A 12,748-nucleotide genomic window follows, 5' to 3' on the forward strand; every position below is an offset into this window, starting at 1 on the left:
TATAAACAGAAAATAAGCACTAACAATATATATTTATTTCATAACAAAGATAAGAGAGAAAAATGAAACATTTACAAGGGTCTAAAAAAATCCCCAGCTCCAAAAGTATCAAATTTACTGTGGTTTATGTTTTTCAATTTTTTTTTTCCAGTGCCAGTGAGACACTTTTGATGAAAGCCTAAAGGTGACATTTCAGTAGCATATTTTCATATTTAGGTTCTTAGAAATTTCTAGAGCATTCAATTCAATTTTATTTATACAGCGCCAAATCACAACAACAGTCGCCTCAAGGTGCTTTATATTGTACAGTGGATAGATATAATATAATAGATACAGAGAAAAACCCAACAATCATATGACCCCCTATGAGCAAACACTTTGACGACAGTGGGAAGGAAAAACTCCCTTTTAACAGGAAGAAACCTCCAGCAGAACCAGGCTCAGGGAGGGGCGGGGCCATCTGCTGTGACTGGTTGAGGAGAGAGAAGGAAGACAGGATAAAGACATGCTGTGGAAGAGAGACAGAGGTTAATAACAGATATGATTCAATGCAGAGAGGTCTGTTAACACATAGCGAGTGAGAAAGGTGACCAAAGAAGAAATACTCAGTGCATCATGGGAATCCCCCAGCAGTTTTATCTGTATCATGATTTTACTGGAAAGCACTTTGGTGTACTTCGGTCTTTAAAAATGTGCTATATAAATAAATTTTGATTGATTGATTGATTGGTCTACACCTACTGCAGCATAACTAAGGGAGGATTCAGGGTCACCTGGTCCAGCCCTAACTATATGCTTTAGCAAAAAGGAAAGTTTGAAGCCTAATCTTGAAAGTAGAGATAGTGTCTGTCTCCTGAATCCAAACTGGAAGCTGGTTCCACAGAAGAGGGGCCTGAAAACTGAAGGCTCTGCCTCCCATTCTACATTAAAATACTCTTTACAACAAGTAGGCCTGCAGTGTGAGAGTGAAGTGCTGATCGCAGTGAACTAAATTGTGTTTTCTTAGTGCTGTCAATTTAAGTGCATAATCCTATGGAAACCATGAATGAGCACGTTTATGCACATTTTGGTGTGTTAGAGCCCTGCACGGCTTCAATTCAGGAGACTGGCTTCTATGTATTTTTAATAAATTAATTCTAAGTTTATGAAATTGCATCAGTTTTTTGTAAAAAAAAAAGAAAAAAAAAAGAAAAAGAAAAAACAAACAGCCAACTGTAAGTTTAACTGAAGTTAGTGTCACACTAGTTCCCTCAACAAAGGCCACCGAGCTTCTACCAGATTTTCAGATTCTTGCAAAAAGAAGTTCTGTGCAAAATTAATATTAATGATACTTGGGCATTTTGTCAGTCACAAATTTCTTAATAATCCATCCATCCATCTTCTTCTGCTTCTCCGGGACCGGGTCACGGGGGCAGCAGCCCAAGCAGAGAAGCCCAGACCTCCCTCTCCCCAGCCACCTCCTCCAGCTTATCCGGGGGAACACCAAGGCATTCCCAGGCCAGCTGAGAGATATAATCTCTCCAGCGTGTCCTGGGTCTGCCCCAGGGCCTCCTCCCGGTGGGACATGCTTGGAAAACCTCACCCAGAAGGCATCCTTGTCAGATGCCTGAACCTCCTCAGCTGGCTCCTTTCGATGTGGAGGAGCAGCTGCTCTACTCTGAGCCCCTCCCGAATGGCTGAACTTCTCAACCTATCTCAAAGGGAGAGGCCAGCCACCCTTTGGAGGAAGCCCATTTCCGCCACTTGTATTCGCGATCTCATTCTTTCGGTCACTACCCACAGCTCGTGGACCATAGGTGAGGGTAGGGACGTAGATCGACCGGTAAATTGAGAGCTTTGCTTTTACACTCAGCTCTCTCTTCACCACAACAGACCGGTACGTCTGTCAATCTCCAGCTCCCTTCTCCCGTCACTCGTGAACAAGACCCCGAGATACTTAAACTCCTCCACTTGGGTCAGGAACTGCTTAACAAATTCTCTGTAATAATTATAATAATTATATATGAATTATTATTTAACTGTAAAATAGTCATAAGAACACTTGGGTGTAAGCCAATCACTTCATGAATGACCCAGATAACTCATGTAGTCTCTGTTAACCACTATTTAACAATATAACAGCTTCAAGATTCACAGCTTACTGCTGTACTGTCTGGTGTAGCTGAAGAGAAATGTAAAAACGTTTAAAGGTTTTGTTAACATTGACTTTATTTCAAACATTAAAAGAAAGTGACAGAGACAAGGGAACCAAAATGACAAAATGTTAACTAATTAATGCAGTACTTTATCAGTAGATTTTATATATGAGCTCATCAGTACATAAACAATTGGACAACTATTATTAATATTGGCACAATCAACCATGTAATTAAAAGATCACCATTTCTAGAAATGATTTGTGTCAGACACTTTTTCAGGACAAAGTGCTGATTTTCTTGGTGGGTAACACAGCAGCAGGTCTGAACCTGCTCAAAGTTCTTCTGATAGACTCTCGCAGCTCTTTGTTCCTCAGACTGTAGATCATCGGGTTCAGGAAGGGAGTCAGAGCAGAGTACAGCACAGACACAATGATCCGCACCTGAAACAGAGTCAGATGTAATGCTTAATTCATCTGTTTATATACTCGAGGATGACATTGCTGGTCCATCTGGTCCTTTAGCATGAATGGTTTTTTACCCAGGAGTCATGCTGCATGGCCCTTGGTAAAAACTGGCATGACTTTTTTTTCCCTGAGATTTAAACCAGAAACATTATGAAAGTATCCAGCTCTGTGGTGGAAGTCATATCAACATGTTATCACAGTAATGATGCAAGTACTTTTTGGTTTGTCGTGGTTTATTGTATCCACAAGGTGATTTAACATATCACCTGGTTGTCAAGAGTGTTGGGGAGTAACAGAATACATGTACCGGCGTTATGTATTTAAAATACAAAATATGAGTAACTGTATTCTGTTACAGTTACCATTTAAATAGGTGGTAATCAGAATACAGTTACTTTGCTGAAATAAATAGAATACACAGCAATCGTTTCTGGCTTCATATATTAGGCTATCCCCTCTCTATGCCTTCTCCAATTTTGGTGATTAAACGCACTTGGCGCAGGTGCATGTAGTCATATATCGCATGGCTATGAGCAGCCGGCCTGAGTTCGAGTACAATTCGCAGCAGGCCCTTTTTTCTTCTTCTTTTTAACAATTTCCATCTGGTATTAATAAAGTTTACCTGATTCTGATTGCTGGAAACCCAAACAAAACACATAATAAGAGGCTTTAATGTAAATGTCCTGTTAATGTTGGTGGCATCAGCTTTTGGGCTGACCCAGAGCCAGCCCAACAGCCAGCAGTGCACGGGCAGGAATGCATTTCTTGGAAATTCCAACACAACCTCATAAGAAGAATGGGATGGGCGAAACTTCAGTATCTTTGATGTACTATTGCTGTGTGATATTTATTACTTTTAATGAAGGATACTCCATACCGAGCTAACATTGTTAGCTGGCATTAGCTGAGGGTAGTTTGTAGATTGTTAGGCCTTTTCTAAATCCTCATGTACAGTGGCTTGCAAAAGTATTCGGCCCCTTGAACTTTTCCACATTTTGTCACATTACAGCCACAAACATGAATCAGTTTTATTGGACTTCCAGGTGAAAGACCAACACAAAGTGGTGCACACGTGAGAAGTGGAAACAAAATCATACATGATTCCAAACATTTTTTAGAAATAAATAACTGCAAAGTGGGGTGTGTGTAATTATTCAGCCCCCTGAGTCAATACTTTGTAGAACCACCTTTTGCTGCAGTTCCAGCTGCCAGTCTTTCAGGGTCTGTCTCTACCAGCTTTGCACATCTACAGACTGAAATCTTTGCCCATTCTTCTTTACAAAACAGCTCCAGCTCAGTCAGATTAGTGTTTGTGAACAGCAGTTTTCAGATCTTGCCACAGATTCTGGATTGGATTTAGATCTGGACTTTGACTGGGCCGTTCTAACACATGGATATGTTTTGTTTTAAACCGTTCCATTGTTTCCTGGCTTTATGTTCAGGGTCGTTGTCCTGCTGGAAGGTGAACCTCCGCCCCAGTCTCAAGTCTTTTGCAGACTCCAAGAGGTTTTCTTCCAGGATTGCCCTGTATTTGGCTTCATCCATCTTCCCATCAACTCTGACCAGCTTCCCTGTCCCTGCTGAAGAGAAGCCCCCCCAGAGCATGATGCTGCCACCACCATATCTGACAGTGGGGATGGTGTGTTCAGAGTGATGTGCAGTGTTAGTTGTCCACACATAGTGTTTGCATGTTGGTCTCATCTGACCAGAGCAGCTTCTTCCACATGTTTGCTGTGTCCCCCACATGGCTTGTGGCAAACTGCAAACAGGACTTCTTATGGTTTTCTGTTAACAATGGCTTTCTTCTTGCCACTCTGCCATAAAGGCCAACTTTGTGCAGTGCACGACTAATAGTTGTCCTGTGGACAGATTCCCCCACCTGAGCTGTAGATCTCTGCAGCTCGTCCAGAGTCACCATGGGCCTCTTGGCTGCATTTCTGATCAGCTCTCCTTGTTCGGCCTGTGAGTTTAGGTGGACGGCCTTGTCTTGGTAGGTTTACAGTTGTGCCATACTCCTTCCATTTCTGAATGATGGCTTGAACAGCGCTCCGTGGGATGTTCAAGGCTTGGGAAATCTTTTTGTAGCCTAAGCCTGCTTTAAATGTCTCGATAACTTTATCCCTGACCTGTCTGCTGTGTTCTTTGGACTTCATGGTGTTGTTGCTCCCAATATTCTCTTAGACAACCTCTGAGGCCGTCACAGAGCAGCTGTATTTGTACTGACATTAGATTACATGCAGGTGCACTCTGTTTAGTCATTAGCACTCATCAGGCAACGTCTATGTGCAACTGACTGTACTCAGACCAAAGGGGGTGAATAATTACGCACACCCCACTTTGCAGTTATTTATTTGTAACAAATGTTTGGAATCATGTATGATTTTCGTTCCTCTTCTCACGTGTGCACCACTTTGTGTTGGTCTTTCACCTGGAAGTCCAATAAAACTGATTCATGTTTGTGGCTGTAATGTGACAAAAAAAAGTTCAAGGGGGGCGAATACTTTTGCAAGCCACTGTACACGAGTCCGTACTCGCATTTTCGCGTGTCCGGACTTCGTAAGTTCACACAGGAGTCCAGACTTCCTGAGAACGCAGTGCGATCGTTCCACAATTAGAACGGCAGTGTACTTGATGACATCACAGCTTTTTACTGCCATCCCCTCTTAATTTAGCTGTGATTGATATTTGCAATGGAAATTACACATGACATAAATTATACATGATGTAGCAGATTTCTTTAAGAAAAAAATAATAATTTGAACTAATTTTAATTGAACAAATATTTAAAATATTATCTTTTTGAGCAGCCTTCAGGATCTCCACATATTAACATGGTGGTTTTAGACTGATGGATAGCATTAACAACTTGCTAGCTGCAAATAATCATGTGCAGTTCCACATGATTATTAACAGATAAAAAGAAAACATATTACTGATCCAGAAATATGTCTGTGAAGGTTCTCAGTTATCCAGGTCATCATAGTCAGAACTCAAGAAGCTTCTCAGATGAGAAGCTTTCCAAGCTTCTTAGACTGATACAGAAACAGTCTCCTATACACAATCACTGCAAAAAGTGCAGCCTTACCTAATGTCCATTTTATATTAAGATTATATTAAGATTTAATGATCTAGTTGGCATTGTAATGGCGAGTAGCCTTCAGTAATAGTAATACATCTGTAATATATCTGTAGTGGAATACACTTTAAAAGTAACTTTCCCAACACTGGCTGTTAACTCTCTGGGCTCAGCCCTAAATGAAAACACAAGTGAAACAAATGTACCTTATTTTGAGGCAATATGTCTGTGTAGGTTCTCAGTCATCCAGGTCGTGGTAGGATGACCTAGATGACTTCAAGCTTCTCAACTGAAGAAGCTTCTCAAATGAAAGGGGAATTGCCTTCAAGAAAGTTAAAGAAGTCCAGCTTTCTTTCCAAGCTCTTTAGACTTACTTTGAGCAATGTCACCAAACTCTTAATGTTACTGTTAATGTTGTTTCTTCTGACACTTTAAAACCGTTTGACGTATAGTAATGTGTAAAAGTGTTAAACCACATTTCTTTATGTTTTCCTTTAAAGTCGTCTTAACCAATAGTTCTCCAGGATTTCTGAAGGTCTTTCAAATTCCTTCTTTAGCCACTGGCTTCTTTTTTGCTCATCTCACGCTCTTATTCACACCTAGGCCAACAAGTACCCTAACCCACTCAGGGGAGTTTACATGAAATCTTGTCCATGAGAGTCCTGGTTCTGCTGAAGAAGAAAAGGTGGAGAATAAATGTGGTTATAGCAAATATTGACAGCTCATTAGAAATGTCCAAATGCTGTTTTTGTCATTGATACTGTATTTCCATTTTGGTCTGTTTGTTTCAGTAAATCTCTGCATGTATTTCTTGTTTTCCTACCAAAAATATAAATAAATAGAGGTGGCTCAAGACCTTTACAGAGTACTGCACTGAGACATTACAGAGAAAGCAAAGCAAAGTTTTTACCTCTGATGAAAAGTTTCCCACTCGGTAGGAAATGTATACAAATGAGGCTGCTGCATAAGAGATGGACACCACAGTCAGGTGGGCAGAACATGTTCTGAGCGCCTTCAGCCTCTGAGCAACAACCATCCTGGATATGGAAAAACCAATCAAGATGTAGGAGGAGAGTATGAAGACACCTGTGGTCACCAGCGACACCATTGCAAATAAGAGAGACACAATGTTATCCAAAGAGGTGTCACTGCACACAAGCCGCCTTACAGAAGATGGGTCGCACCAGGCATGTTTCACCACATTTGGGCCACAGTAAGGCCTCTCAAAGGCAATCACAGTAACAGGAAGAGTGCAAATTGCACCGAATCCCCAGGCTCCTGCAACAAGTAGCAGTCGGACAGGCCTGGTCATGATGCTGTTGTATTGCAGAGGGTTGCAGATCGCCACGTAGCGATCGTATGCCATGACTGTGAGAATGGCACGGCCTGTAACAGATAACTGAATGAAGAAGTACATCTGGAGTAAGCAGCCCAGGACAGAGATGGTTAAGATATCTGTCAGTAAGCCAGATAGCATGTTGGGGATGGTGGTTGTGGTGTAGACCATGTCCACAAAGGAGAGGTTGCAGAGGAAGAAGTACAGTGGAGAGTTGAGCTTTGGATCCGTCAGTGCCTGCAGCAGGAAAGACATAGATGGTAATCGTCACATCCTCACCTCATCCTCAACTGTTTATTAGACTACGACAATATTGATTAAACTGTTCTCTGTACCACATAGATGATGATGCTGTTTCCTCCCAGGACCATGATGTAAATCAGCAACAGGATGGAAAAAAGTATTATCTTTTTCTCATCGAGGCTTGTGAGGCCCTGGATGATAAAGAACGTGACACCACCGAGTCCCAAGGTCTCATTAACAGAACTAGATCTGTGATTGGTTGACAAAGTTGGGAAATCTGAAGGAAAAAAAGAGCTCATCAGTGTTCATCAGAGGGGTCCAAGTCCAAAAAGGTGCATTGTTTGTGCTGCTGATATGATGTATATATGATGCCAGCTGTGATGCACCTACTGGCCAGTAAAGTTCCACTAAGCATTTTTTCTATTGTCCTCAAGTTTTTTGAAAGACGTGCCATGCTTATATGATAGCAACATGCCAATTATAAAGTAACAATGCCCCAAATCACACTGTGTTTTATTCTGTTTTTCTGTGGGACCATTAACAGGGTGATCATCATGTTGAATTTATAAGACTTAAAACTATGGTGTAAGACCAAAACTCATCAAGTATGTATAAAGCTCATAAAATAACTTAATGTTAAGGTTGTTTCCTACAGACTTCAAAACTAGATTTTTCATCCAGAGGAGCGGTCTTCTGCTGACGTGGTAAAAAAAAAAAATGAAAGTGTCAGGCACTTCTGCTTTGGCTTTCCTTTTCAGAATCAGAAACTATGACCATCTTTTACACGGATATTTATATATTAAATTTATATTTAGGCAGACAATATGTTAAAAAGCCACTTTTTTTTCTCTTGGCATAACATTAAATCTAGAAGATGGACCCACCACAGTATAGTTTGTACTACTAGTATGTCTGTGACAGACATGAGAGATTGCCATTCCCACATTACATAAATTTTTAGTCCCACTAACCTCTGGCAGGAAGCTGCAGTCCATCAGTACCAGTTTTTTTCCCCATGCAGCTGGACTATTTCACAAACTTAATAAAGCATAAAAGCCCCGAACCTCAAAATCTCTCTTTTTCTTAGTGGAGAGAGTGATATGTTATGTGTGATATTGGTATAAATATTAGGTTTTTCATAGCTAAATATTCATATTTTTTTTTTATTTTTAAGCGACTGTTTGTAACATGATAGCAAGACAAATTCCTTTTTTATGCAAAAAGAAACAATAATTGTAATTCTGATTCTGTTTACTGCTGAGATGCTTTAAAATCATTCACAGTGAAGTTTTTCAGACTGGCCAAAATGTTCAAAATTCATCTACTCATATAAAAAACATGTTTCCAAAAATAAAGAAACAAGGTTCAAGCCATTTTCAGCGATGATCCCAATACTTGCCCAAGGAATTTGTCCTTGCCTTCTTCAGAGGCAAACAAAAAGTACTTTTTAGTCCTGGTCTGGATTACCAAGATTTCTTATCTTATGAATACAGCTATGGTTAGATGATGACTTAAACCTAGGAGAGTTTGAGCCATGTTTAGCAAAAGCATTATCATTGTGGTCTTAATTACATTTTACACAGTACTTCAAAATCAGTATACTCACAGACATTATATTATTCAGTACACAACTGCACCAGGACATTAGGCGAAGGGGCCCTCTGCGTTTCTTGGTGTTTCTCTGTGTCATCCCCACCTCTCATGCCATGTGTTCCCGTGCCTTTTGTCTCCTCGTGGTTTCAGGTATCACAGTGTTTAGCGTTTTGTTTTTCAGTTTGAGTTTGCATGACGTTGGTTTTCCCATTCTAGGTTTTGGTAGCTCCCCAATCATTATTTCCTGTTTTTGTCACTGTGCAGACACTGTAAATAAAACGCTCACTCGAATCACAGCCTTCGCCTGCATTTAGGTCCTTCCTTCACAAACACCACACGACTGTTGTAGCAGCCGTGACGAGTAGGAAATAGTCAAAAATGAATTATCATAAATTTGTAAGTAATGCATTTTGGCAGGGAATGCATTTTGTGTCAAAAGCACATATTTTTGCAGAAAAAGCAGGGAGGTTTTACCACCAGCTGTGACAAGGTTTATAATTTTACTGAGATCACTTTTTCAAAACCTAACCAAGAGGTTTCAAATGACGAACCTTAATCAAATGACATACATGCAATTTAATGGATAAAAAAAATCATACAAGTGATTTGTGGAAAACTGACATGTAACTCAAAGTTCAACATCTGCCATGAAAACAAATACACTCTTTGTTAATTGTTAATCTAGAATTTATCTAACTTTTTTAATAAACAAATAGAGTGGACTGAAGAAAAATTGTGCTCAAGGACACAACATACTGTTGTGAAATGTGGGCCAGCAACGGGAATCAGTAGATTAGTAGTCATGAGTATATCATGAACTGCTATGAGATCAGGCTGGGTTTTTTGTGAGAACGTCAAGATTTGTGGTATTTTGAGCTGTATTAAAATGATTCCTGTAAAAATAAGTTACTTGTGATCACAATGACAAGCATACCTAAACAATCACTTAACCTCCTTGAAAGTAACCACCATTTCTATTGTAAAAATCTAATTTAATCTAAAATCTAATGGTATCAGAATTATTAAATAACTTAAGCTAACAACTTACTCAAAATTGAGTCACATGAACTCCTTATAGCAAAGTAAATGAGTACCACCTATTTTAAAGTTAAATTTACTTTAAGAACCCTAAATTTTAAAATAAATGAACCCAAATAAACATCAGTGTGACTGGACTAAAACTTCAGTATGACTGTACCAAAAACCAAATTGTACTTTTGCTGTATTACTGTACCCCATAAGCAGGTACTATAACTTCAAATAATACTGTAGGTTTGGTTAAAACAATAGATTTAATCAAATAATGACATTAGTTAAAAGAAACACCACAAACACTAATAATGCAGTTGTTATATATATTTTTGAGTTGTCTGTTATTTGATCTCTTGGATTCCAACTATGGTTGTTATTTAAAGAAAAAGAAAATGTGTTATTAACATTGTGGTTAGGGTCCAGAACTGTAAAAGCACCAACAGCAATAACAGAATCAGTTTTAAATAATTTTTACCAAAAAAACCCCCAAAAACACTTCATCACCTTTAACAAGTGTTTCTGTTTTATATAAATGGCAGATTATGACGTTTTGACTGGACATCAGTAGTTAGTTGGTGGAAAAGTAAAGACAGTAAAGTAAAGGTACAGACCTCTGGGACTTTGGAGTGGAATATCGAATGTCCACAGCTCCATCTCTTCTCACCAGACAGACGGATGAACCTCCCAACAGGTGACCAGGTAAGAAAAAATTAGCTCGATAAACGACAATGACAAGTGAAGAAAAATTTGATGTGTGCATGAAAACATTAAAAGGCTGCAGAACACAAATGAAACCCCTCCAGATTTAAAGGTTGCTTTACAAAATATGTGAGAAGGTATCACTGGCTTGTCTAAGCAGGACTGAAGTCCTCTGCTCCACATTCTGCCTTTTCTAGAAAAAACAACTATCTAATGAGTGACCAGAAAACTTTAATTAGGCTGAGTTACATCAGAGCATCAGAATTAAAAATGTAACACACAAGAACACAAAGAATACCAAAGGGACTTGTTTTAGGTACCTTTGTGGGTTTAAATGCAAAAAGCACAGAAACATAATTATCCCTGTAGCCATGGTAACAAAAACTTGCTTCAAAACACTTGCTTAACCTTCTCATTATACAAACTGTTGCTTTAAGTGTGTGTGTTTATTCTCAATTTGTAGGGCAATGACTTTTTACATTTTTTTCTTCACCTCAGCTCAAGGCTGAAATGGCCCCCTGTACTAGATTGCCAGAGCAATCAAAGCTGACCAAAAGTCTAATTCCATGGGTTCAACGACCTCCAGAGCTGCTCTAGTTGGCCTGCCAGTGTCTGTCCCACAGGCTAAACAAGGCTGTTAAGACTCCCCACCTGAGATTACCAACATGACAGGCATTAACAACCTTACAGCCACAGCTCTGTCCACACTAACACCCCCCCCCCCCCACCCCCAAAAAAACAAACAACAAAAACAAAACAAACAAACAAAAAAACAAATATTTAAATGAACAAAAAAGGGAACAACTCCCTTTTAACATGAAGAAACCTCTGGCAGAACCAGGCTCAGGGAGGGAACCCATCCGTCCATTCTTCTCTGCTTATCTCGGAGGCTAGAGGGGCTCGAGCCTTTCCCAGCTGTCATAGGGTGAGAGGACTATGGCAGAGGTGGGACAGACAGCTATATGCACTAACATTCACAGTTCATACTTATTGGCAATTTAGAATCATCAAGTAACCTCACATGTCTTTGGACTGTGGGAGGAAGTCAGAGTACCTGGAGAGAACCCACGCAAACACAATTATGCTAACACCACACAGAAAGGCCCTGGCCAGTTAGTGGATCTTAGGACTTAGGACATTCTTGCAGCGAGGAAACAGTGCTTGCCACCGAGCTGTCGTTCTATACTTAAAAAAAAAAAGTAGGAAAGCTATGGTTACAAGGTTTGATTTAAAAAATTTCTTTACACTTTTGTTAACAACAACAATGTTGATATTTGTAAATTAAAACATTTACATTTATTTATTTATTTGAGTCCAAGCAACTAACCATTTTTGCTGGATTATGTCACATCATTTTAACAGGAATTAATTTAGCAACTGTTAAGTTGTTGAATTTCATACAAATCGTAAATGATTTGATTACATATACCATAGAAACATCAAATTATTTTGTTCAAATTATAAGTAAGACTCATGTAAATGCAATAACCAGCCAATTTCACTTTTTTGAGTGCAGTAGCTTCAAAAAGTTACAAATGCCGCCTCTGCCAAATGCTTTCAGTCACCCTGACGATACATTATGCTAGACCTGTAAATCTAGGCTATGCTAGGCTGGCATCTTATCTTAATGACCTTGTAGTACCATATCACTTCACTCTCACACTGCAGGCCAACTTGTTGTAAAGAGTATTTAAAAGTAGAATGGGAGGCACAGCCTTCAGTTTTCAGGCCCCTCTTCTGTGGAACCAGCTTCCAGTTTGGATTCGGGAGACAGACACAATCTCTACTTTCAAGATTAGGCTTAGAGGTTTGGGGTCTTCACAAACCCCTGTTCTCTGCTGGCCATCGGGGCGGGGGGGCTGGGAGGTGTTGGCTGTCCGATTGGGATCTGGGATGTGGGGCCTCCCTGCTGCTGCGGAGCCTGGGGCGGTCCGCTTGCCTCTACCCCGTGGGAAAGGGTAACATCTCCTCGGCCTAGTTGCCGCTTCCCCCTCCAGGGGTGAGGGTACCTGGACCCGGGGTATAGAGTTTGTTTGGGGTGTGTGATTGTGTGTACAGTGTCCATGTATGTCTATCCCTACGTTGAGTGAGTGCTGAGTGTAAAGTGTAAAGTGTAAAGTGAGCTTGTTAGTCCCCATAGGGAAATAGTTCCTCTGCATTTAACCCA

The 12,748-nt window shown here is 40.0% G+C and overlaps 1 protein-coding gene across 1 annotated transcript; it reads right to left on the reverse strand.

Moving 5' to 3' along the window:
* Positions 1-2,413: 2,413 nt before the first annotated feature.
* Positions 2,414-10,568, reverse strand: or6at1 (odorant receptor, family 6, subfamily AT, member 1; the record flags this gene model as incomplete). The annotated part of the gene is made up of 4 exons (XM_082548211.1): positions 10,494-10,568; positions 7,350-7,534; positions 6,589-7,251; positions 2,414-2,578 (listed from the first exon to the last, which is right to left on the reverse strand). The coding sequence occupies exons 1-4, from the start codon at positions 10,534-10,536 to the stop codon at positions 2,414-2,416; spliced, it is 1,056 nt and encodes a 351-aa protein (XP_082404337.1). The 5' UTR covers positions 10,537-10,568.
* Positions 10,569-12,748: the final 2,180 nt, after the last annotated feature.

Source organism: Aulonocara stuartgranti (assembly GCF_965226115.1).
Source record: "Aulonocara stuartgranti genome assembly, chromosome: 10".
Taxonomy (NCBI): Eukaryota; Metazoa; Chordata; class Actinopteri; order Cichliformes; family Cichlidae; genus Aulonocara; species Aulonocara stuartgranti.